Source organism: Chlamydotis macqueenii, chromosome 3 (assembly GCF_036417535.1).
Source record: "Chlamydotis macqueenii isolate bChlMac1 chromosome 3, bChlMac1.mat, whole genome shotgun sequence".
NCBI classification, from domain to species: domain Eukaryota; kingdom Metazoa; phylum Chordata; class Aves; order Otidiformes; family Otididae; genus Chlamydotis; species Chlamydotis macqueenii.
The window spans coordinates 69690547-69717666 of NC_141558.1; the positions used below are offsets into that span (position 1 = coordinate 69690547).

Genomic DNA, 27120 nt, shown 5'->3' on the forward strand with positions numbered 1-27120 from the left:
ATATTGCCAAGAACAGAGACTGCACATTTTTTGGAAGCCTAAAAGGAGAAAAAAGCAAAATACATATTGTCACTATTCATCCAAAATATCTTGCTGCTGTTCTGCATGACCAGAAGAGCTGCAAATAGCAGTACTGTAAATACTACCAGTAAATAGCAGTACTGGAATAAGAAATAAGGAAGCTGTAGTTTCTAGCATTAGAGCCATGATAGACTACTGCTTCTACTCCATTTTGTATTCCCTACAGAAATTCCTGATGAAGTAATGGATTTTGCAGTTGCCATGCAGCACACCCTCCGTGGTATGTCCTCACATGTCAGTGCGGTAAATTTTATACTGGAAAGTTATTAAAAACCTTTACAGTTAATTCTAAGCCTGTATTTTTAGGTTTATGTTTTCTGGGATGTCTTTCATGAAATGTTAGATTGAAATACTTTTAACATACTTTGCAAAATACAGTACTCCTGGTGTGCTGTGTTCAAAGATGCTTTTGTGATAAAAATTTTCTCCTTGTTATCTGGTGCAGTGAATGCTGGCAGAGAGGTTTTACAGCTGAAAGCTGAGAAAGGGAGCTGAGGGAATTACAGTGCCTAGTTGTAGCAGAATGAATTGCTTTCCCACTGACAACAACAGTGTTTCTGACTGGGCAGCTAGCGTTCAGGGTGAAGGGACACAGAATTTATTTGTCTGCATCCATCCAGAATGGCAAGATCCAAATATACATTGTGTAGGGCATCTATCATAGAAGGTAATGCCAGTTTCTTAAAACACAAGTGAACAGAGTGAATCAAAAGATGGGTGCTTTTACTGCTTAAATGCTGTAAAGCTGAGAGCTGACGGCAGGATTTTCCGGCTCATCAGAACAGCTCTGCTTCACTGTATTTTAAGCATCAGGCCGGCCTCTTGTATTTTAAAAGTGGTCCTGTCTCTTACCCAGTTTCTCATGATCTTGGAGTCTCTATAATGTTAGGAACATATAATGTTCTAATTTATCACCATTTCATGGTGGTGCTTGGTGAACAGCTTGAGTCAAAGTTCCCCAAACATACAGGTCATCAAAGTTATGTGGCTTGGTTTGTTGTTTTTGTTAACTTTCTTACAGGAAATTCTCCGATTCATCCTTTGGATTTGTCATTGCAGCTGCAGTGCTACTTCCCCTACTTTCAGCTGGGAAAAAAAATGTCTTTATTGTGCTGTTTCCTCGCAAGCACTTTCTTAATACTCATCTCTCCCTAGAGAGCAAGGTTGTCCAACCGCTGCACCACGCAGGTGCACAATGCATGTTGCTGCAGCGTGGTGTCGTAATGCTTCCTTATCAGTGAATCAGTATGTAATTACAAAGGACTGATCCTGTCATAAGAAGTTCAGAGGGAGAGAAGTTGAGTGGAATGCCAAGCAGAGTAGGGTGTCTGCCACACAGGACCCTCAAAATCTACCCACATGAATACCCAAATACTACCAAAATCTACCCACATGAATATAAGGACACGTTAGGGCAGAGAACTTAATGCAAACTAAAACATGATGTGTTGAGCAAAGAAATCTCTTACAAGGGTTATAGCATTTTTGCTTGTCTTGCTGGCTTTCACAGGGGAGAATGGAGAGCAAAGGATATACAGTGAAACAGAGGCTGTCCTTTCCTTATGTCTGTGCTCAGCAGCTAGTATAATGGCTGTTGAATTTTAGATGCTGTCTCAAGACAAATAATTTATTTAAGAATTACAGTGATTGTTTCAATGCGTTCTATTTTCAAGCTCATTTATCCTCCCTTCCCTGCTCAAACATTGCCTTCCCCACTGCCCGACTAAGTCAGAACTTGTACTCACATACCCTGTGAATAGCTGCAGGTAGAGAAATAAACAAATAATGTATTTTGAATTATCCAGCATGTTTTCTGTGCTTTGGGAAAATAAACTTCATTATCATCACTTACATGCTTACAAGTATTCACAAAAGGGTTTCTAAGAGCCGGACAAAAATTAAAAAATGATTGGAAAGAAGCCATCTTCAGCCATCAGACTATCACAAGCAATGTATAAACCACATCCTCGGAAGCTGCAAACACCCTAAACTGGTGTTTTGTTTCTGTTATCTTAGCAACGGCAAGTATGAACAGCAGGATATGCGCTCACAATACACGCTCGTTATTTCTCATGGTGACTCTGTAACAAACAATTTGTTATATGTAACCTTTCACCTCTTTCAAAATCGGATTCCTCTGATAAAATTTTAAAAAGCCAAGTACTCAAAAAAAAAAAAAAAAGTATATGCATGTAGAGATATGCACTTCACAGAAGAGTTTTTTTTTCATTGTGGTCTTGATTATCATAATTTCAGTGTTTCCGTAGCATTTAAAAATAGAAATGAAAACAAGTCTCTCTGTCTCTCGCGTCCCTTCCTAGCCCATAGGATAAACAGCTTGAGTCATCTATAGGGTGTGTGCATGGCCAGGGGAGTGGTGCCTTTGTGTGAAAAGAAGTTGCTGAGAACAAGAAGATAGAAAAACTGAGCAGGCAGCTGCCTGCGATAATTCAGAGTTGTCTTTGCTGCTCACGGTCCACTTGGGTACAACACATACCAGCCCTTGGTGCAACAGCAGCAACTTCTGTATCTTCACAGCAAATCCTTACTGATACTCACTTGCTCCATAGAACAGCAGAACTTAGTAACAGCTGAAAAAGTTTATGTTTCTTCTGCTTTTTTTTTTTTGAATGCAGAATTCCTCCTCTTCCAGGAAAACGAAACCTCTTCCCTAGCTCTACCATCTTTTGTCAAAGGTCTGAATATCATCTACAGGCTCATCTCCTGCTTTTCTTCTCTTCACGTTTGCAGGGGCCATAGCTGAGAAATGCTGGCCCAGCTAAGACTACCTGCACTCAGATTCTACAGTCTTGCATGCTGCTGGAGGAAAAAAAAAATAAAATCCATGTGCTTTAATTCCAGAGAGACAAATTGTCCAATTTCATAGGAAAGATAAAAGACTGAATTGAGAAGGAGCATTATGGAGATTCTACAGGGAGAAGTGGATGCTCTTTCACATACACTCGTTGTGGACGCAGACCTGCAAGCCTTTGAAAGAAGTCCCAACTTGCCCATGCAAGTAACATCAGCAAACCAGGAGCTATTACCTGCAGCAAAGATGGCGTAGGTTTGTCTTAATTTTATCAAATCTCCAGAGACAGACACATATGAGCAGAGAAAGGAGAGAGATCTGGATCTAACAGTAGTTTCAGAAACATTTTAATCAGAATTGTTCCAGTTAGTGAAGATTTTAAAAAATAATTTTCTATTTTTAAAAATATTTTGGCACTTCCAAAAATAATTTGGACTTTTGGAATGAGCTAAAATGAGGTCTTTGGTGCATAAAGACTGTCATGGAAAAAGAAGAGGGATGGAGGAGACATGGGGCAGGGTTCACCACTGACAGAGCAAGGGGAGAAGGCACAACATGCCATGCGGAAGGAGAAAGTGATAAGCAGTTATTTGTACATCGCAAGCCCGGCGACGGGAAGCATGAACTTGAAGCGGTGGAAGAGGGGATGCCCCAGGAGGATCGAAAGGCAGCAGGGGAGTATTACGATCAAATTGACTGCTGGAAAAAGTGCTTTGGCAGAGACAGGTTTGTCTTTGCGGATTAGCATGAACTGGAGAGGAGAAACAGCATGAGAAGCAACACAGTGTCGGTTTTGAATCCTAACAATGGGAGGAGGAAGAATCTTAGGGGAGATTATGAGGCTGAAATGGACTGTATTAGCATCTTTAAAAATATGAATGGTCTATTTTTTTTTCTTTTACTACATTTTAGGGGGGGAGGTTGTGCAGTTATCAGTGTTTTTTCCTTTTTTTTTTTTTTTTTTTGTGGTTATGATACTGACCAGTAAAAGCAGCATTATTTCAGCTGAGTGAAATATCACATACCTTTAAGAAGCTAGCAGTGAACTTGAGTGCACTTACAGGGATGTGTAGTAATTAATCAAAGAATGACACAGTTGCTCAGAATTGTTTGTTGTTTTTTTTTTAAATATGGGTGTAGGCTTCCAGGCCTCTACATTTTAGAAAGAAATGAAATGTAGAAAACTATTTAAAAAAATACTCTGTAGAACTTCATCATGATCTGTAAATATTCTATATAATGACTAAAAGAGTTAAAGCTTTCCATTACTAAAAAACTCCTAAATTTCAAAATGACAGCAGTTTTGCATAAGAATACAAGCTTCTTAACCTAGATGAAATTCAGCTAGAAGTAAGGGGACACATAACATTACTAAAAATGGAAGCTTAATTGTTTTTGCCAGCTGCCCATCCGTAAGCATTCATTCATTTGAAAACCAGCATTCCTTAGAAAGAAAATAGGTGCAAGCCACTTGCACGAACCAGCAGAGAAAGGAAGATTCGCAGAATGACAATGCACTGTTTTCCACCCCTAATTGCATTTCATATTTCTGTGTACAGATCAGCACTAAAAGGAAATTTGGTATCAAGATCTACCCAAGGTGCTTACGCTTCTCCTCGTTATCAGCTGCTATATATATGACAAATAGAACAGCGACTCTACCAGGACCAGGGCGTTTGTGAAGTTGGACACCAACAAGTAGGGATTAACAACCGCATCAGAAATAATGAGCCTTGACAGATCTAGGGTTAAATACTTTAAAATTAGATCCTGCTGAAAGCCGAATCTTGTCGCTTAGCAACGGCTGCATGGGATGCTGCTGTCACTCAGCGGATGCTTCTCTGGGGAGTTAACATTATGCTCACAGAAAATGGGTTATGATTGGGTCATGGTGACATCATGCAGCACAGCAGCATCATTTTTTTAAGGTAGCATACGACACGATCACACTCGACTTAATACTAAAGATTTGTGTAGCCACTCAGAGATTTAAGGAAACATATTTTCTTTTGAAATGGCTGAGCTCTGCCTACACCTTACCTGCCCCGTGAAAGGGGTCGCAGAGTGCGCAAAACAGCAGGTTATTTTAGCCAGCACACCACAGTCAAACTCAACAGGTGGATTTTTAATCTTTTCAAATTACTCGGAGCCAAAAGAAAAGCAAAATGCCTGTAATTTGTGGAGGTCTGACTTTGTATTCAGAGCATGGGAACCTCTACTAGGAGACAGAAAACATGCACAAAGCTTAAGAGAAAATAAAATATACCCTTACTGAAAATAACTGAAAATTTAGTTTCCTGAGCTAATTTTAGCCTTTAAAACAACTGGGAACCCATTGTATCTGAGTAAAAAACCAAGATGCCAAGTTAATTAAATCAAAAAAAGCCTTTGAGGCATGAAATCTATTTTTAAAAGTGATGCTGTGTAAAGGTTGATGTAGGCACCTACAGAGATTTTTCAGAACATCTGCCTGCCAACTGCAAAGCATGTAAGCACATCAGTGCTCTCGAGGTTGGTCTGATAGGGACCAACCTGCATCTCTAGGCATGAAAACACCCAAGTACTTAACTGCTACCAGTTGCTTCGGAATGGATACAGAAATTAGGTATTTGGTCCAGTCTAGCATGCTGCCCATTAGGGCTTAGAAAGTCAAGATACTACAGAAACTGAGATTACAGCAACAGCATAAAAGCAATACTCAGCTAAACAAACCTAGTTTTAAGAAACTAGATGTCCTCCTCTGAACATTGAACAAGCACAGACAAGTATTTGGTTAAGCGTAGTCATTCCGATTACTCAAATGAAGTGTGACAATGGCAAATGTAGCATCTCCTATTAAGACATGAGGCAAAGACACCTTTGATCTGTCCCCACTGTTTTAAACAAAACAAAACAAAAAAAATCCGCAACCCTGTAGATAACTGCAAAATAAGCTGAACTGCAACATGCATTGATGAAATACATATCATGGCTGACAAATCTTGTCCTTTTTCCTTTACTTGGACAGGCTGTGCCAAAAGGGAGTTCCTGGTGAGCAGGGGGGTTACCAGGAGAGATCACGCATCAGGATCAGGACAGAGCTCATTAAATCAAGTCCCAGGTCATGAACTACCAACTTTTTCTGCCAACTGGGGCCTCACCATTTGGCAGTGATGGGAATAGAACAAAGACATGACATATTAGTTGATAATAGGATTAGTCAACTGTATGTGACCATGGTAAAGGCCATGACAAGCCTAGGAGATACCAGGCAAGAGTGGTGCTGCAAAGTCAGGGCAGATATTAAGGCCAGGTTGCAAAAAGCATCAGTATCTACAAGAGCATCTATAGCTCTTCTCACGCACGTGCCAGCAGGCTGAATTTAGGCTGGAATTGGTGTACAGAAAAGTGGTTAAGAGGAGTGAAGATCATGTCTTCCTAGCAGAAACCAAATAATCTTTGTTTGTTTAGTAAGTCAAGAGCCTAAGGAGGGAAATGATTGCTTTTGTACTGATGCAATAGGAAAATAAACACTTCGATGTTTGACTAAGAGCTGTTTAAACTAACACTGGCAGAGAGTAGTTAATTATCTTAGGTTAGCTGTAAGTACTTTATAACTGTAAGAGCAGATAGCTTTCCGGAGAGCCTTCTGGAAGAAGCAGAAGAACAAGAAACCCAGCAGATCTAAGACTCAAAATCTAAGCAGAGGTGATACTGCTTTGCTGTCTCAGGTGCAAGAATGACTCTCACAGGTAAAAAGAGGGAAGAGAGTTTGTATGTCCAGATACGCTGGGAAAGTTCGTGGGAACATTGCTGGACTAATACTCATATGTGATTACCTCTATGCACGCCAGAGCATATATTGACTCAGACCACTCAAACGAAGAATACTTACAGGTATCTGGAAGCTCAAGATCTGTGAAAGAATAACTGTACTGTGTGTCAAATTTAGACAGCCATTTTTTTCAAAATAAAACTAATCTATTAAGTATCTCCTGAACAAATGTCCTTAAAATACAGCTGGTATAAGTGAGTAATTGCTTCAGTTAATGTCTTCTTTCGAGAATTGTGGCTCCATACTGAGGGTAATTTCCAGCAAAGTCGTAACAGAGGAAAACACTCTTGGGAAATTTAACAACGAACTTAAGGCTCTCAGCATAATAGAGTGAATAACAATTAGAAAGATATTATTAACATATGATACATAGCTGTGATTTTGTCCAAACTAATTAGAGAAATTGTTCTCTTACCAGTGTATTAAGATGAACACTAAATCAAATATATTAATAGTGCATATATATTCTGTAATTTGTGATTTAAATTTTATTTGATGCAGTGATGAAAGCAAGTCTTTGTTAAAATCTACCACATCACTTCAAGTATTGCAAAAGGAACTGCTATATTTCCATCAAATCCCACAGAGGAAACTTAACTCAGTGATCTTAGTAGGTTAAAACAATAAAAATGGAAGAGATGGACCAATATCTGTTTTTAAGAGAGGCATCATGTCACATCTTGTTTCCCTCCTCCCCTTCTGCCTCTCCAGCACTGGAAGGGCGCACCTGTGCATGTGCACTCAAGGGGAAAGCTGGCCTGGGCGCAGCAAGCTGAGGCACGCGGGAAGTGGCGTGGGGAGTGCTTCATTCTTGCTAGTGAAGAGGTGGGCATTCCCACTTGTGTCCTTTCCATAAGGCCTTATGTACAAAGACCCAGCAGACACTAAATCCTATCTAAAGAAAGTAAACACTGAAAAAACACCAAATAAGACCTATGCAGCTTTATCCAGGGACACATTTTTAAGATTACCTGTCCTGTATTACGCTGTTGATCTTTGAGTATCACACAGGCAACTCGGCTGCAGCGATATGGATACAGGACTGTAAATAATCACAGATGTTTCATCAGAAAAGATTCAAGTTACTTCTGCTTAAACAAATGCTTTGCACGGAAGAGCAAAAGGTATGCAGTAGCATTTCAGCAGTTTCTAAGACGTCAAAACATTCCTCAAGTTCCAGGTTGAAGGGTGAAATCTTGGCCTTAGTAAGATGCTCTTCAAATATTACAGGCCAGCTATGGATGAACCTGACTACGCAAATCCTGCTATGGACTGATAGGGTTCTGAATCGTACAGATGACTTGCACATGCATGCAACAGTCTTAACCAAGCTGAGACCTACAACAAATTACACATTTGCCTGCTTACACTAGCCCAATCTTGTGGAAGAGATTTAAGTGGCAAGGTGGGGGACCTGGAGCACCATCTGAGACCAGGGTCTGTAGATAAAGAGAGAACACAGCGCTTTGTGTTTGCAATGCTGTTTATTTTAGAAAAGCCCCTTTGATCATCTGAATGAAAAATGTGGGCAGAAAAGTCACAAATGTTATAAAACAAAGTTTATTCTGCAATACTTTGTCATAATGAATTGCATCTCTTTGGTAAAAATAAACTTTATAAACATTTTAATTAACAGAGATTAGCATACAAAAAACTAAACTTCTGTAAATCGTTTTTAAAACGGGTAAAGGACTAAACTGGAGGAAAAAGGGTTAGAATTGGTCACCTACTGGCAAAATTATTCTAAACAAACCCAGGGATGTTGCTTATGCTACATTAGAAACAAGCTAACGGGAACGGTTTAAAAACAACTCTGGTTCATTTGATCAGAAAGCATTCTTACAATTCACTTTTAAATAAATAATAGTTACAATGAATTGGCAATTATAAAATGTTTTATATCACTATATGGCAGTAACATAATACTCTTAATTATGCACTTTTTAGTTTGAAGAAATGTACATTTATAAAACAGACTTGATAATGGCACTGGCAGTTAGGTGAGAAGAATGTGCTTTAAGATATAATGGCAGGTGCAACATTTAAAATATTCTACCTTTTCTTTTCAATAAATATTTTGACTACACCATTATTAAGTGTATGAGTGTACTTTGCCTTAACCAAAACTTGTATTTACTTTTCAGGCTGGTGACAAGTTGCAAACCATACAACTTCCAAAACTTGGATTTTAAAACATTTGATGTGACTTTTGCAAAAGCAGTAATTTAGTATTGGAATCTCAAAGGCCAATACAGGGCCACACAGTATTCACATCAGATCTATCCTGAACAGAGCAGCTTTCCTTGTACATGGGTCTCATACACTTCTTCACTGCATTTAAAGAATTGAGTGTGGCTCATTAATACTTTTCTTGCCAAAATATATCTGAGTCAACCATTGGCATGAACAGTTTACATATGTCACTAAAAAAAGAAAAATCAAACCCAATCAAAATAACTTTTCATTATACTCCATTTATACTATATACACCAGGGTCTCTAACTGAGGTGGCAAACAAACCCAAACCCAATGCTAGGTACGTAAGCGAAGGGCAGCTATTCTCCCACTACCAAGAGGGGTGCTCTGCAACTGAGCTGGCGGCCTTTGCCTGCTAAAATGCACGGGCAGAGGCGTGGGACAATGTGGCAAAATAGGTCAGGGCACAGACTGGCTGCCTTCTCCTTTGGAAGGAGAGAGGGAAAACAGCAAAGCATGAAGAGCATGGCCCTGCCACACCATTCTGTGTCCCGGAGAAAGGTTGCAATTGCCCTTCCACAATTCCAGGACTTGCATCCTGGGAGAACTAAGGAGGGATGCAGCTTTCACCGTTAACTTCTGATTACTACTGTTTTATTGCTCGTTGCATATGGTAATTAAATGCATTGTTAGCATCCCAACACCATCCTTTCAGAAATGCTGAAGGCATTATCACCATCTTCAGGGTTAACAGCAGCATAGCCACACTCCTAGTAAGTCTTATTCTTCTCAGATTTTATCTGAGGCAAAAAAAAAAATTCAGAACAAAACTACAAGCCGACTATGACTGCAGTTTCCAGAATACTTGAACCTTGATCCAGCTTTTGCTGGAAGCTGCAGAAAAGCTGCAGCCACCTTCAGTGGGAGCCAGGCAGCACCCCTCTTCAAAAGCATGCAACTGAAATCATGGCACCGGGAAAAATCCCAGATTGCTGACAAAATTTCTGTGTAGCTGAATCCTTGTTTTCACATTGACACAAACTCTGCCCTTTGCAGTCTTCCATTAAGGTACAAAAGCAACCTGTGAGCAAAAAGCAGTTCCACCAAGCATTCACATCTCCACATCTCAAAATCCTAAAGAACCACTGCGTTGGTACTTAATTTTCCTTTAAATAGCAAGTTTTACCCCCTTACCTAACACATCCGATCACACATCAGTAACACGTCCGATATCAGTTCTAATTGGCTAATGCACCACTTGTGATATCCAGAAGACATACAGGTCTGCACACATGTTGCCGTTACGGGTGTAAGCTAATGAGCATTCACACAAAGCAGGAACGCAGCAGAGTATTTTTCTTCCCTTTCAGGAAATAAAACAAATCATGCTTAAAACTGAAGTAATTGGAAAAAGAAAAAAAAAAAAACAAAACCCACTTTTTTTTTCCCTAGTGTTTGTGCTTTAAAAAAAAATAACGTTGGCTTTAAATTCCAAAACACAAGAACCTCAAATATTTCAGGCTTGATCCAACAGCCATTGAATCAGTGGGAGCACCACCGTTGTCTTCAAGAGGCACTGGAACAGGCCCTCAGAGCAACAGACCTTCAGCAGCATGGCTGTGTTCATATTTAAAGTAGACAATTTATGGCAGTATTCATGAAGAGACTGGCAAATAAGAAAAGAAAAAAAAAACCCCAAAACAAAAAAAAAAAACCACACTGATCTAAGAAAGGCCTCCAAACAGCCAGAAAAATACCCCTTTAGGGAAAAGTTAACTTTTGGCTGAATCCAGCACTGTTTTCAACAATCAAAACAGTGGACATTGGTCTCCTAGGTGGCTCTGCTCCTAATTTTCAACCAGCTTGCCCAGCATCTGCTGGAAACAATAGCTTTACGTGTTAGTGAGAACATTTATGGCACATCATGCTACCTTTTGGAAACAGGAAAGATGACCTTTGATAGCTGTATATGATTCTGCAACAAGCTTAAGGCATCCTTATACATACAGTACTGTTAAACCCCACTCCAACAGAACTGCTTACCCATGTTTGAACAGAAAACCTTTTCTTTTTTTTTTTTTTTTAAAAAAAAAAAAAAAAGCCATAATCTACAGGAAGATGTAAGCGATCACCACCAATTTTAAAATAAGGAAGAAAAATTAAAAAGAGGAAAAATGGTTCACCATACCACTAAAAGATTTTTGGCCAACGGATGTCTGGGAACTATAAAGAGATTCTTTTATTGCAAAAATGAATTGTGAAGGAATTTCTTCCAAAACAGAGAGCCCTCCTGAGCTATGATGTATATCCAAAGGCTAAAGCCTAGCCTTGCCTGTTAGATGTCCCATATGTGACAGAAGGCTGACAGGACTTACACAGCACAAGGCACAGTGATCTGGGGAAACAAAAGGTACGGAGAGCCCATGGGACAAAAAACAATGAGCATTGGGGTGAAGGGGCAAAAACCGCAAAAGCAATTCAGGGTTCACTGATCCAAAAGGAAGCTATTCTATTTTGTTTCAGATTAGGGGGTAAAGACATTACCTTTTCAGCAGCCATTCACCACCTAGCCACCTAAAGCCTCCACCTCATCCATGTCATCACCACCGCCAACGGTTGGGTTTTCTCCCCCCTCGAATCAGTAGAGGGGAGCAGAAGGTAGATGTTGCAGGACTACACAGCTACTACGTATTCAACAGTGACGGTAACACAAGGACAACATCTACCATGGCAAGTGGCACCATTCACTGTCAGCTACATCCAAGGTGCGTGTATGCATGCATGCATCTGCATGAAAAGGACACACCCCCCTCCAAAAGAGACAATTTGTCTTAAAGATGAAAAAAAAAACCTTCAGGAATCTGACCTGCACACAGCAGATTTGGGAGAAAGAGGGGAAAAAAAAAGAAAACTGTGGGTGGTACCCACCTCAGCTACTCCTTATACCCACTCTTCCAGGGGTACTTAGCATCCTGCTGAAAGCAGTTCCTGTAGTGCTACAGGTTTTCAGCCACTGTATCAGACGGGCTGAAAAGTGCAGCAACGTGGAGCTACTTCACCAGCGTTTCCAGGTGTCCGGTCTCAGAAGAGTGAAGAGAGGATGGGTGGAAAGAGGCAACTAAGGCCAGGACATTTTTTTCTTTTTCTCCTCTTTCTTTTTTTTTTTCCTCCTTTTTAATCTTTTACATGGAAGTCAGAAACCATACGCAGGGCAAAATTCACCTCTGCAGATGGGGTCAGCTGAGATGTAAATATGATCCACAATGTGCACCTGAACAAACAGATCTCTGGCAAAAAAATTAAAATTAACTATTAAAAAGAAAAAGAAAAAAAAAAAAGAAACGTTATCATTAAGAAGTATGCTTTCAGGTTTTCACAAGTCATGCATCCCTTCTAATTTGAGATTAGGTAATTTTTTTTCTTTTTTAGGCAGTGATTTAAAAATAAATGGCTAAATTATAGTTAGCGCCAAAAATAAAAAAGCAATGAGTCCTCTTATGGCTTTGATCTCCCTTGTGAAGGGTAAAAGTAGAAGAGTATTGCCACAATTAAAAAAAATATATGTATATATTCAACACTGACAAACATACTATTTTTTCCTTTGCTTATGACAGTGGGTATTTGCAGTACTTATTAAGGAACTCAAACACGTCTGGATGCCAGCAAGATGGAGCAGAGACCCTGCTGCTTCTTTCAACTCCTCATCGATTTCTTGACATAACACCTCAAGTGCTTTGTTGCTAGGCTGACTTTCCTCAGAGGTATCTACACAAGGTTGTGATGCATAGCCACTGTCTCCAAGAGGATCATCTTCAGAGTCAATGTCTGTATCCACTTCGCTGTGAAATCCTTCGCTGCCATCACTTCCATCATGGCTGGTCTTGGAGATAAATTCATAGACCTCGTCAAGGGAGGACAAGGAAGACACACTGGACCTAGATGCACAGCGCTGGGAACCCATGCTGCTGGCACTGTAGTTGTGATCCTCCTTCGGATCAATGTTGATGGCCGCAGAATCATTTTCCTGCAGATTTATGGAACTGGGAGGATTGAATGCGCTGCCGTAACTCCTCTTCTTAGGTGTCTTCAGAGGCTGAGGTTTCTCACCTATTAAAAACAAGATTTGTCAGTAAGCAAACACTGCAATGAGATCACCTGCAAAATGAGCATGCTACGGCTGGCTGACTGCAAAGTAAGCTGAACATGAGTATTCAAGAGCTGTAATATCTTGTGCACATTTACTGTCATCCACAGAGGACAACGCTCTTCAGCTAATCACAACTAAGAGCTCAAGAAACAGAGAAGAGGCTAAGAAACTCTTCTTGCCATCTAGCACAAAGAGGGCAGGGGAAGAACTTTGCAGAAGAAACAAAATTAACCAGGAAAAAGAAAAAGAAGAAAAAAAAAAAAGGTGGTTCTATAAAACTCTGCAATGCCAGCAGAAAGAATAATCAAACTAGAATTGCTTCTTGACTGCTCTTACTATTTGGAAACTAGATCATACTCGTTTCCTGAGACTTTATAGAGAAACTTTATAGAGAAATTTAGCTACTGGGTAGAGAAGAACAGAGTAAAATGGCTTATGCTTACAGTCCAACATCCCTTGTTGGATGGAAGTATTTAACAGCATCATTGCAGTAGCAGCATCTATATCGGATTCTGTGAAGGAGAAGCAGCAAAATATTAGATCTCACGTAAGCCTGACAAAATGAGGTCCCTAGAACATAGGATGAATACATATCTGCATATATTGGCCTACAATAAAGAGTGGGTGGAGGAAGGGGATGTACAAATTTAGACAGAGCGTGACTCTTACAGACTGCAACACAGTTACTGAACAGTCTCATATCTTAACTTATTATACTCAAAAGCTCAATTCTCACATTGCACTTACCAATGCTGAAGCTAAGAATCAGTGACATTAATTAGACATTCATATGACGACACTGTTGCTATACTTATCAACAAGTGGCTTTTGTTTGTACTGGCTGAGAGAGAAAGATTATGCATATGGCACAGCAAAGCATCTCAGCAGCTTTATACCCTCATTATGTGAATAAGCAAGGCTGAGGAACGAACACATCCATTAACACAGCACTAATTCAGCACACCTCTCTCCAGCAGTATTTTTCACACTAACAACAAGTCAAACAGGAAAAAAAAATCCAGGAGACCAGAGGGCAAAGGGCACTGAACTGCTCAATGTGGAAAGTATGGGGATCTAAATAATAAATAGGCACTTGAAAAGGTTTAGGTGAACTGCGGCGCTTTTAGCTACAGTGACAAGCACTGCTGTAAAACTCCATCCTTTGCTGCCCAGAGTGGATTGCTTACATCTAAAAAAGGGCACCTTGAGGATATTATGGCAAAGAGTGACATTTCTAAGCATGATCATGTGAAAACGAAAAGAAATAAGCATGCCTTTCCCATTCATTTCAGGACATACTCATGCACTTAAAAAAAAACCACCAGGAAACCCAACGTCTTTCTTTGGTCACTTCAGCTACGGATGATGAATACTCCTTATACAGGAGAGAAACAGATAAGAAATATATATGGTGGAACAATCTGGGAAAAGAGCAGCAGAGAGACGTTGAGCTCTCACAAGAGCCTTGGTGTCTCAGAGCGAAAGACCACATCCAAGGTGTACATACGTATGTATGTATGCACATATGAGCAGTGAGTGGAAAAGCGGGACTGGAAGACAACGTGCTGGAAGGTACTGGCAGCAAGCAGAATGGGCTCTCAGTCCTGCTGAACTGGAACTGGAGTGGGAACTGTTGAAGTGAAACATCAGCAATGTCATTTTTGATGGTGTCCTCTCTCCCCCATTATATGCATTAACTATATTACTGAATTTGAGGGGAGGGTTAGTGCCGGGAGGGAGGCTGCAGAATTCAGTTTGGCTTCCTTGTCTTACATAGTTGTCTCTAACTTCATCCCTGGTCAAAGAGAAATTTGAAGAACACTGACACCTTGGGAATGTTGTACCAACATGGGGACTGAGCTGCTGTTTCCAACACAGGTTATAAAACATACACATGTCCCTCCTTGTTTTCACCATCTCTCAATTTGAAAACCAGCATACTTTAACGTCTATCTCATTGCACTCATGAGGTTGTTTTTTTAAAAAAAATTCTGTTTTGTCTTTCTTTGGCAGCAATAGAGCCCCTGAATTTATAAGTCGGATGTATCCAACTGACAAAAATAAAGTTAAAAACGCATGAAGAGTTACTTTCCTCCACTACCATAATCAGAAAGTTAAATATTCCCACTCCTTACTTGCTATTACATCCATTTTATTTTAACCTCTCATTTTGGTATATAAGCACCACCTTGTTAGATGACATGCAGTTTGAAGCATTAATGCAACACAGAAGGACTACCTGCAAAGAGCATTTCTGCATCTCAGTACACCCAAAGAAAGAGAAGAGACTTCTGCAGCAGCTCCTTAGCAGTCCTCTGCATCACCATGAATGTGCTTTGGCTTCATTTGTGATTGCTCTCCTCAATAGAGCAGTATTTCCCAAATTTATGCTTCCCCAGCAGAACGTCTGAGGAAGCATCTTATTACAGGGAAGTCTTTAATCTACACAATAGCTGCTCTATGCGACCCCGGGAACATTAATGCCTGGCCTCTAATACCAGGGAGATGCTGAACAGCTTCACAGAGATGCAGAAATTAAATAAGACCAGATATACATCATTATTTCGGAACCTCTGGTGTAGCAAACTGGAATAGTTAGCATCAGGCCAGCAATCTCCAAACCTGTCACAGGACACACCAGCAAAATCATTATGAGGAGAGGGATTTCCGATACTCTAACAAGCCCCGAGAATCCCACATCTAGCAGCCCTGCAGCAGCCAGCCAGCCAAGGAGGTTTCCTTGCCACTCTGGTACCACCATAAAACTTCTGTCTGGATGCACGGTAATTATCATCTGTGGACCAGGCAGCTGTTTGAGCTATAAAAAACCTTGGCTTTGCTGCCTAACCAATGTTTCTGGTTTGTGGCCGAAAACTAAAAGCAACCTTCTCACCTCAAGGCCTACTGCACTAGCAAAACCAGAGAGCTGGATGTCTGCTATGCTGCTCAAGTTCTACTTCGTCAGTGCCCTTTCATTATCCTTTTGAAAAAGATTTAATAACATTCCTCTACAACAAGTTAATGCATGCTCACTTTTTCTTGGAATCAGCCCTTTAAAAGTTGAGCAAAATTCACTTTTCAGCACTTAAAAAAAAAATTATTATTTTTGACAGGGACAAGCCTTCAGTGTGTTAAGCTTTAGTAGTGAGGTGCAAGACTTGTGCTCAACAGGCTTCATCAAAAGAAATGCTGCTACTAGCATGCTGTCTAGTTCCCTCCTGGTCCAAGGCCCACTAAAATGTTTTGAAATTAAGAAAACTTTTAAAAAAGTACATACAGGAAAATGAAGTAACTATCTTCTGTTCAACAGCTGTTGCTACTTTATTTCATTTGACTGTCAATGAAAAACAGATTTCCATCTTAAATTAACTTCTTTTTTTTAAAAAAAAATCTGAATCTGGCTGTCTGTTTTTCCTAGTGGAAAGCAAAAGTAGAAATCTCTAGGACAGAACTATGGCCAAGTCCTTGTTACACTAATGCTCATTAAAACCTGTAAGAGCAGGTAGATCCCACTGGGCTAAGGAAAAGGACACCAGAAAGACAAGCAATACTGCACTTCAGCTGGGATTCCCTGAAAATAAACAGTAAAACCCTCCCCCAAAACCTCTGTTACTTTTCAGCAGCAGTACCACTTTGACTTTGTCTCTGTGACAAAAGCACAAGCGTAGCTATGTCGACATCCCCGGCTCAGCTCACGGGCTGCCGCCAGTGCCCAGCCCACCCTTTGGGCCGATCTGCAGGTAGCAAACAAACACCCTAACAGCCGTGCCAGCTACTTCAGAGACAACCAGGAGGGATGGGCACCTTCTGAAACACCATCTACAGACACCTATGTTTAAGTTGCTAGATGGGGAAATGCGTTGCGCTACTGAGTTCCTGCCATGGCTAGAAGAGATCACTCATCCACAGCAATATCCTGAGCACGACTTGGTCTGATCCAATCTTTCTCCACCAAGTTTTGGTGACTACGGTTAAAATAACATTTGTACAACATAAAAGCTTCTGGTTGTGGACATGACTTGTTTTTACTGCACCTGCTTCGTTACTTGTGCAGGAAACACAGAGGGATATAAACTTGGCTGAAGAGCAGTGCTGCAGCCTACAGTATCGAGACCTGTATTCAGAGCCCGTATATCAAATCCATCCTATTCCTCTCTCCCAAGAGTTAAAATGAACATTTTGCAATTTTTAAGGTGATACCTTAAAACTAAACAGACATCATGAGGCTATTCTGTTAACTGGGTGAATATTCAGAACTTGGGTCTTCCTGCGTAACTACACTGGCAATAACACCAGCTTGTGCCCAACATTTTGGCAAGCGAGTGAGAAGTACCACAGAGCTGTGAAATGCTCACCTGAAGAATACTCATTGTTCCACATTCCCTTGCAAATCCTGTCATGCTCTCCCACCCACCTGTATCAAACAACCAACTTTAAGGTACTTCTGTGGCCACATCCTCAAGTCTTATACATTGAAGTTTGCTGCCTTTTGTTCTCAGTTCTTGGTAACCAATAAAACTAGTGTAGACATAGGCAGCTTTTCTACTGAACTATTCATTCCTTAAGTATGTCATATTTGGGACCGATGTGTCTGCTGAAGACCTTGCTGGCAGAACAAGATAGACCCTATTACATCTTGAAATTTGTCTTACAGATTTAAACCTAATACACAAGTGGCCAATATAATGAGCATGTGCTCTGCTACATCAGGTTTTTTCATAACCTAGCAGACCCTTCAGAGCAGGTCTGTACACAACATCAGCTGGGCTTCAGTACTTGCTTGCAACTAAAACCAGGGGAGCAGAGCAAAAGAAAATTACATGTTTACCTTTGAGAGATCGGCCATGATTCTGCTGAAGGACTGAAGTTAGGTAGTGAGGAGACGCTGACCTACTGAAAAGAAATTAAACAGGTCAAAGCCAAGCCCTACTTAGCCAAATGATTTGTACGAAGTATAGCAGACACAGTACTGTGATCACAGAAAGGTAAAAACAAAATCAACCCAAACACCACAGTTTGATGGACAAGCAATTTCTGATGCCCTCAGTAGATGGCTTGACACAATGGTTGATGGTTTATGTAGCACTATCAGTGATCATCAGCATTTGAAAATCACCTCAAAACACACACGCTAAGCAGAAGTCTTTTTGGCAAGAGATACCAACTTCTACAGATTTTAGATATCTGCCTAAAGGCTGGATTTTAAACAAAGATATGTATTTAGTAAGTAAAACATACATGTGAACAAAACATTAGCTTATATAGGGATGCTCAGTGCCCAGGAGCAACAGAATAGGTAAGGACCAGTTGTGTTCATCTGCTCTTCGAAATGGTGGTAGGAGATTAACAAAAACGAAAGGTAGTGTCGTGCCAAAAGCTGAGGAAGAACAAACAAACAAACAAACAAACAAACAAACAAAAAAAAAAAAACCAAAAAAAAAAACCCCAAACCCTAAACAAACCAAGATATGTGCTGACTTTAAAGCTATCTGAAGCTGGGCTGTTTTGGTGATGCTATCTGCTTTTTTGTGTTATCAGACCAGCTTTGCACCTGGCAAAATACCGCTTAATACCTTACAGAATACAGGGCAAGTTAAAGCTTTCACATGGTTTTCTGCTACACACCCAGCCCTAATTAATCAGTTCATTATAAAGGTACTAGCAAACAGTTAGAAATAAATACAACAGAAATAGTACACAACTATTAAAATGGCATGAAACCTAGCAATATGCATTGTTAGAAGGATTCAAAGGGTGATGAGCAGAATTTTCAAGCTCAATCTGTAACAGCAACCTCATGGGATTAATAGGGTGATTTCTATCATTAAGGTGTGCTTACCTTTTATATTTATCATATTTAGGCAGCTCTAATTTCCAAAATAAGGCACAGCCAAAAATCCCCCCAAAATCACAAAGCTGATAGGTACTTTATTTTTTTAACTACTGGTCTAGGTCATTAATTAAAATTTTAAAAAAATGAATTTGTTTTTTAAAGCACCTTTTTAAAGCTAAAATCTTCATTCTTTAAGTTGAATTTTGAACAAAATATTTTTCACTGACTGGTGCTGTGGCTGCACAGATCTTAACAACCTTGAGATCAGCTACTCTGCACGGTTTTTTTATGAGGGATGCCCGTTTAATACTGTCTCTGCTCTGACTTGCCATCATCATATCCAAACTCAGCTGGCCATTAGTAACAGCTATGAAGGCTGGTATAGTGCAAGAGGAAAGAAAAAAAAAAAAAAAAATTGAAGAAAGGTGGCTTGAAATGCATCATCCAAGCTATGTAAGGTGCTCTTGCAGCGCTGCAGGCTGCTTGGCACTGGTAACCAAAGCTACTGGAAAGAAGAGTAATATTTAAGCATCTCCCAGTGTGGTAACCAATGTGAAAAAGATCCAGTGCAGTTGAATACAAAGATGTGCAAAACTCTAGTTCACTGTCTGGTATGTTTGCTTGTGGGAGTAATGGAGCGCAAAGGGAACAGATCCAAAAATGGGGGAAAAAATTAAAAATAATTTTTAAAGAGTCGCAAGGAGAGTAACAGACCCACCGCAACATGGCTGGCTCTGCAATCTGCAGGTACATTGTACAAACAGATGCTAAACATCTTCACCCTTTTGCTTCAGTTCAGATCCTTCAAGAATCATATCCACATAGAGCTTTCCTCCAGCAAATTAATGCTTAGTATTGACTGAGACAAGCTATGCACACGCGTAAGGTATGTGGAAGACGAGGCCCAGGGCAGTCCCCAGAGCCCACGGACACAATACATGCAGCACTAGCAACAGAATGCAGCCAGGGGCCTTGCACCGGCCGGCTGAACGAGCTGCGCAGGAATACCATGCGCCAGTGGTGCCAATCATCTATGGCAATACCAGTTTCAGCGTAACTAGACACAGATTACAGTTTTGGAAAGCTTCTGCTCAAAGTAACACCTTCAATTTTATTTCAAAATGCTGCTGAATGATAGGTATATTCCCTGTGAACACTCTCTAAAATAATTATGAACACAAGGCCTCCCAAGGAAATTCGGAGACTCTTGCAGTCAAATTCTAGAGTCACCCTGTAGATAAATTTGGACAGTCCTTCTCTGGGCCTTCTCTTTCTCTCCACACACAAGGCAGCCCCTTGGGGGCCCTTCCCCAAAATTAGGCCAGAATTTAAATCTAATCCAAGAATTTTTAAAGATGGAATGAGGAAAAAAAAACAACAAACAAACCGAAAAACGTGTTTTTCTGTGTATGACTGAAAATCATACAAATGTTTTTTTTATTATTGAAGGAAAATAAACCAGCTTTCATTAGGGAGAAGTTGAGTGTCTTAAAGTGTTGGTTTTATTTTGTTGCCCTTATAAATACAAGCACTGCAAAATCCTTCACGTATTGAAGTCAGTGGGAATTTTGCCATGTGGCTTCATTAGGACCAGGATTTCCTTGCAATTGTGATTGTTGGCAAATATGACTAATCCTTCACTGAAGGAAAAAAGTTACCAAAAACAACAACTTCAAATTGAAGGCCTGATCTTGCAAGTACTTGAGCATTCAGATAAAAATCTCTCCTTTCCTACACCTGGTTTCAGTCCATTGCATTTATACAAGGTAGGTAAATCACACTTCAGTGCTTGTATCTTTGGACTAATCTTGAAGACCTTGGAGATATGAAAAGCTTAACTGGTCAAGGCTCTGAACGACCTGCCCTAGTAGGCCGAGTCTGTCTGGCTCCTCTGACTGGACAGAAAACATCCAGAGGTCCTTTCCCACCTGTATTATTCAGTGACAATCAATTGTAAGAGTTTGACCGTGTCAACAAAGCTTTCAAGGACCAAACCGTCACTTGAGTTGTATGGAGGGAAAAAAAAAAAAAAAAAAAAAAAAAAAAAGTCCATGCCCTTATGTAGAAACATCAATGCCTCTAAAAATATTACCATCTGGAGTCCAATTACAGTAGTTTCAACAATCTTTGTTGCCACAAAACAAAGCCTGACAATACCACCAACCATCTCATACTTTGCAATTTGACTATTTCTCAATACTTACATGCTTCAAGGTTATTTTAGTAACGCTCCCGTTCCAGCAGAAAGCTGGAAAAGAGGACCCTTCTGCCTAGCTCATTCAAACTCAAGATGACCCTTTATGGCTCAAGACAGCTGGAAGGTCAGAGACCACTTTTACATGTCATAGCAGCCTCCACCAAGCATTAACCAGACAGCTAAGGCTTGCATGGGGTGCCAGCTCTCTGGGTCAACGTCCGTTGGACCCTTAGAAATGGCTGCTCAATGTTATCAGTTTTACATCCTGCTCCAGTAATCCCAGTTCCTCCTGTTTGTTAAGGAAACTCCTCACAGTAAGGTTAAGGCATAGGGCAATGTACACAGACCTTAATTATCTCTTATCTCACCCAAATTCTTTACTGAACTAGATAAACAGGCCACGTGCCTACCTAACAACTGAGCTCACCAACAGCAATGCCTTCCTCTCTGCGTCCTGTCCTTCTCCTCTCCATTCCGCCTCGATAGGCTGACCCAGCTGCTGTCCCTCTTCCTCTGCTGAGGACACATGACGTTGACTTCAAATTCTCCAAGATCTATAGCCTAATCTTAAAATGTGTTGGATGAGGAAGCTCAGATTTTTTTGTGGTTTTTTTTGTTGTTGTTGGTTTTTTTCTTTTTTTTTTTTAATGTCTTGCATGCTCCACCTCAGAGTATGTTTATGGTAAAGGCTGTTCTCCCCATCCTCACTGCAAAATGCTTTTAACAGCCTCAGAGAAAAACACCCTTCTTAGTCCAGCCTCTCTAAGCACTTCAGATCATAGAAAAGTTGATTGTTTTTGACAACAGTATAAAACATATACTTTTTATATCCAGACGAGTGACTTATAGGAGAAGACACATACCTCCTTCCAAGATAACAGCACCAGGCACCCTAGATCAGCCTGAGTGAGCTGTGCTTGAAGGAAGATTTTGCTTCAGTTCCCAGGAACTACCTGCCCTCCATAGAAATGGGGCTTACCAGTAAGCACCCAGCACAGCCCTGACCTCCTCCTTTTAAACTCTTCCCACAGTTACGAAGACAACTAGGACACAAACCCCAGATCTGCTACCTGGGAAGCCTGAGCTTGTTACATCTCCCCGCCTCTTCTAGTCGGTCTCCCTCCCCTATCTACCCGGCTCACCTAAGCCCCACTCAAATTCTTCTCTCGGATGGCAGCCAGCAACAACACATCAACATCCATGTGGGCATTTCATCTGCTAGGTAAAGTAACATAACTGCGCGCCATACTCACATGAAAAAAATCACCTACCTTGGTGGCGACGCCGGCGGAGTATAAAATGCAAGTGCTGAGGGAAAAGGCTGCTTTTTCAGTGCTTGGACAAGATTAGGCTTGTATTCTGGATCAACACACCATAATGAACCTTTTCCATTCACCTGCAAGAAAGAAGTACTGCAAATTAGAAAACTCAGGGCCAGGCTGTTACAGTAATTTTGAATTTAATATTCCCAAGACGCAGCACAGTGCAATGATGTAGGCATCCACCGCTGTACAGCTGATGCACATCATCCTCAGGCAGCTCTGTCACCCACATGGAAAGCAGACGCTCCCGAAGTGAGCGTATGGTCCCAAGACCCTCATTATATGGTATGGAAGTATCTGTCTCCCAGCTTGGGATAGAATCTCCAAAGCCCCTTCTCTAAACCCCCAAGCTTGTTTAAATACTTGTTAAATACAGCTGTAAAATTTAAGTGTCTGTCCAGGCATCAGTGAATTGATCACTAGTCTTTTGATTAACAGATTTCTGAGTAAGAAACCAAAGTGCCTTTCCCTTTGCTTAGATATCACCACATACTCATTTAACTTCACATCACCTTGTCAAAGCAACTTGCTGGATCCCAGCCACAAAATGGATTATTCCCACTTTTTCAAAATCTGAAAACCTAATTTATGTATTTTTGATGCACCTAACGATGTAAGCACCACTATGCTAGTAATTCTTGATATTAAATTTGACATACCAAAAACTAATCAACATAAAGGACCTCCTGCTCCTCTCAAGGGTTTCTTCAAATATTTATTACAGAAAGAAAAAAAAAATGGTTTTCTAGCCTGGTAGTTCTTGCAACATAAAGAGCAAAATTAAATAGGAAAAGTTAAAACAATTCTGTAATCACTGACCTGATAGATCAGCTAATAGCTCTACAGGTAGAATCGTAGAACAGTTTGGGTTGGAAGGGACCTTTAAAGGTCATCTACTCCAACCCCCCTGCAAGGAGCAGGGATATCTCCAACTAGATCAGGTAGCAGTGCCAGGTTTGGGGGGAGGAAACACATGTTGCAGGGGTGATCATGCACACAGGAGAAGGATGGAGCAGCTCTACGCCTGAATGGGAAAATCTTTCTAGAGGATTTTTGGGGAAAAAAAAAAAAATCTCAGAACAGAAAGCCAAGCTTCATGGATCACCTCCTGCGAGCCCACAGAGGCCAGCTGGCCTCCTCCTGCTAGTATCAAGGGAGCATTAATATAATTTTATTGGTAGTCCATGACTTACTTAAAACTGAAAAGGTCCCACAAAGCTTTTAAGTCTGTGGTCCTATTTAAGTCATGGAACTTTTCCTGAAAAGAGGAAATATTTTGCTATTAATAGTGGAAAATCAAATCAGGGAGAGCTCCAGCTGAGAAACAGAGGTCCCACTCCATAATTTTAGTCAAAGCCACTGCCTTTCACAAAGATCTCCGAGCTGCAGCATCTCTCAAGAGTTATTTTTTTTTTTAACCTGAATCTTTCTTATAGTCATCTTTTCATGCTAAAACTGAGCACAGCCAGTAAGATACCTATTGAGAAGCTTACCTTTAATTAAACAGCCGATTCCTTCACTGTAGTGACTGACAGGATGATTTAGCCAGCTAGGTACTAATGGAAGGTATCCTCCGACTGGCTCCATCCATCATCTCCACGACAGACTAATGCCCTGATCCCTCCCCTACACCTCTCCCAGAGACAGAGCTGGACCCTTTCTCTGGCCAGCCAGCCAGCTGGCTCATTACTTTTCCCTTTTAAAAGGCATTGCCCCTTTGGTAGCTTTGGGGCTGTTGCCCTCAGGGAGCAGCGGAAACTCCCTCAACCAGTACACTGCTGTTCTACACTATTTTATCTGCTACTCTAGGCAAGGGCTTCCACTTGACGCCTAATTCAGCTCAGCTGTGAGCTGCAGCCAGAATGGGGTTAGTTTCTCTCTTTTATCTTCCCAGTCACTTACTCCCACCAACTCGCTGCTCTGATAATACAATACAGTGATCTGGGGCAACAGGGAGCTGAACCAGGGCACACCCCGGAGCCATAGACACTCAATCTGACGCAAGAGGCAATGAACTTCAGGGCTTGATTACAGCAACCTGAGTTGGAAACAAGAAGCCCTCAATGGTGCAGCCTTGTCCTTTACTGCCACCCTGCCGTGCTCCCTCCTCTGCCAGCAGTGAAGGACGACTACTCAGTATGACCAGTCCAGCGAGGAAAGCCCAAGGAGCAACGGAAGCAGAGCAACTCAGCCGGCACTGGTGGCTCAGGCTCACTGCAGAGGAAGACACCCGTCCCCGTGCTGCAGAAAGCCCTCCATGAGCTTCAGCCCTGGGCAGCAGCCCCAGCTCCATCAGGTATGGGCAGTTCAGCATGCACAGAGATGTACAGTATATTCACCACGAGGTTTGTCAGATAAAAGACACCTTTCTCTTATCTCTACAGGCTTACAGGCAGAAACTGCTCTTTGCCCAAATAATTGAATAGCTACATAGATTGTTTACCACCATCTCTTGTCAAAAAAGACAAACCATAAAAGAAGAACAAAACCCCTAAAACACGTATTTACCAAGAAGAAGAAAGGGAGATCTGTTGGAAGATATTCAAGCCCTGTTTCCCCAAGAACCTCCAGAAGAGACAGTGGCAGGGCCACATCCACATGAGCAGTGGAATGGCAAATTGATGCTTGATGTGGATGCTGCTCCTGCCTCCTTGCACCTTTCCTCCCCAGGGGTATCGATTAATAAAAAAATCTCCAAACCCACCATTGTAACAACAAGCCTAGCAAAGTGCAGGGGGACTCTTCAGGGCTTTCAACTCCAAACCACTTTTCATTACAGGTCCTCCCGTGCTTTCTATCAGACACTACTCCCTCAAACAAAGCAATATCCCACTGCAGACCCCTCTCCCCGCAAGGCTGTGTGACAGTACTTAAGATGCAAAGAGCATTAGCAGTATCTCCTGAGGATCGCTAGCCTCCAATCACACCTCCGCATCTTCAGAGGCACCAGTGCCACTGCAGGTATGCTGGAAGGCAAGCAGGTGTCCCAGGGACCGGGTCCAGCACTGTCCCCTTGCTTTCCATCAGTTCCAGCTCCCAATCACCATTACCACAGAACCACTGAAATCTTGTCTGTCTGGATGACTGTGGACAGGAGCTCAACTGCAACTCTAATAAGAAAGGGTCTTTCAGCCCCAAAGTCTATCACCTGGGCCAAACAGCAGCATCACAATACGTGCATACAGAACGGGTAATCTGTATTTTATCAGAGGTTTGACGCACATACATCCTGCTTCCACAGCATGAGATGTTCCTCCTCTTGACTGCATTGGTAGCTCACAAGATATCTCAAAGCACTTACTTTCCCTTCAGCGCCCTTCAACTCATTAAATGAAAACCATAACATACAATATTTTTCAGCAATCTGAGCAAGGACAGCCTTCCCTCAGTCTCTGCTGAATGCCATCGTAGACTCCCGAACGCCCGCAGCCCGCCACGACAGGCGAAGTAAATTTATTTAGCCGGCTGATACGAATATGCATGCAAACAGAACAACCATACACAGCTACATCTGCAACACGATGTGGCACAGCTCAGTGGAATGAGAGACTTGGTGCTGGGGGATTACCAGCATATGCCTTGGAGGTTTTTTTTTTACCCCAGATCTGCTACAGCAGGGTCTTCCGGACAACGTCTGGGAGCAGTCAGGGCACAGCAAGCACGCTCCTGCAGCACCTCTTCCAGGTTAGCACCAGACAAAATGAATCCAATTCACGTGTCCCAAAACTGGCTGGCAGTGCCAGCTCAGATAGGGTAAGTGGGGAAATTCAGGAGATTCACTTCAAAACATGATCTCAGTCCAAACCAAACTATTAGCATTATGGCAAACATGAGGAAGAACTCTTCTGACTTTTGCCACCAGACCTTCAAGAGGTGATTTTGTAGCTGACAGCCAGCAGCAACAGCCAGGGAGGTGTCAGAAAGCAGCCTGCTCTGGGATGGGGGGGGGGCACAGACCCTCCCCTCCTGTCAGACTTTTACACTCTTCTAATACGAGAGCCCAGATTCATTTCAAGGCTTTAAAACCCTTCTTACCCTGACATTACAAAATAAAACATATTCCTCTCATGCAACATACCGTAGGCACCTCTGCTTCCACGGGCAGTCGGGACAGAAGCAAGCTGACCACATGCTCCCTTGAGACACAATTAAGATGCTATTAACAAAGAAAAAATAGAAGCAAATACAATATTATCTCACCCTCTCAGAGAAGTGCCCAGAGGGACTGCTAGCACATGGTTTCAGGCAACACAATCAGCAAGACAAGCTTGCAAGCTACGGCCACTTGCTGCAAGAAGTGACACCTGAGGAGCTCATCAAAAGGGGTCTGCAGCATTCCTGTCATCCCCCGTGGAGTATGCAGGTGCCATGGACTTATTTTGGAGGAACAATGTGAAGCAGTACTCTCACCTGGTCCTTTTCTAACCAAGACAGAGGGTAAAGATTTAACTACAGTGTGTTGAAAATGGGGAAGCTTTGGCAAAGTTTCAGGAGGGGCTTTCTTGGGGTGTTTTTTGTTGTTTTTTTTTTTTGTAAATCCAGTTTCTTTTCTTAAGAATTAGAGAGCTGTGCAGCCTCTAGACTTGAGAAAACACTGACATAGCACACCAGCATCACCTTACTGGTAGTGGTGGTACCTACTCTGTGTTTTCTTTTTCCTACGAAAGGTGTCACATCTAGCAGCAAGCCATCATTTGGCTTTCCTTCAGCCACCCTGA

General features: G+C 41.5%; 1 protein-coding gene across 2 annotated transcripts in view; it reads right to left on the reverse strand.

Annotated features, from left to right (window-relative positions):
• Nucleotides 1-8172: 8172 nt before the first annotated feature.
• FOXN2 (forkhead box N2) overlaps nucleotides 8173-27120 on the reverse strand; it is a 33122-nt gene continuing 14174 nt past the window's right edge. The window contains exons 3-6 of one of the 2 annotated variants that reach the window (XM_086745175.1): nucleotides 22352-22476; nucleotides 17879-17940; nucleotides 13494-13562; nucleotides 8173-13010 (exon numbers count right to left, since the gene is read on the reverse strand). In XM_086745175.1, the coding sequence (XP_086601301.1) occupies nucleotides 12493-13010; nucleotides 13494-13562; nucleotides 17879-17940; nucleotides 22352-22476 (774 nt within the window). In that variant the 3' untranslated portion in view covers nucleotides 8173-12492. Of the gene's footprint in view, nucleotides 13011-13493; nucleotides 13563-17878; nucleotides 17944-22351; nucleotides 22477-27120 lie in introns of both variants that reach the window. The other variant, XM_086745174.1, reaches the window with a different exon arrangement.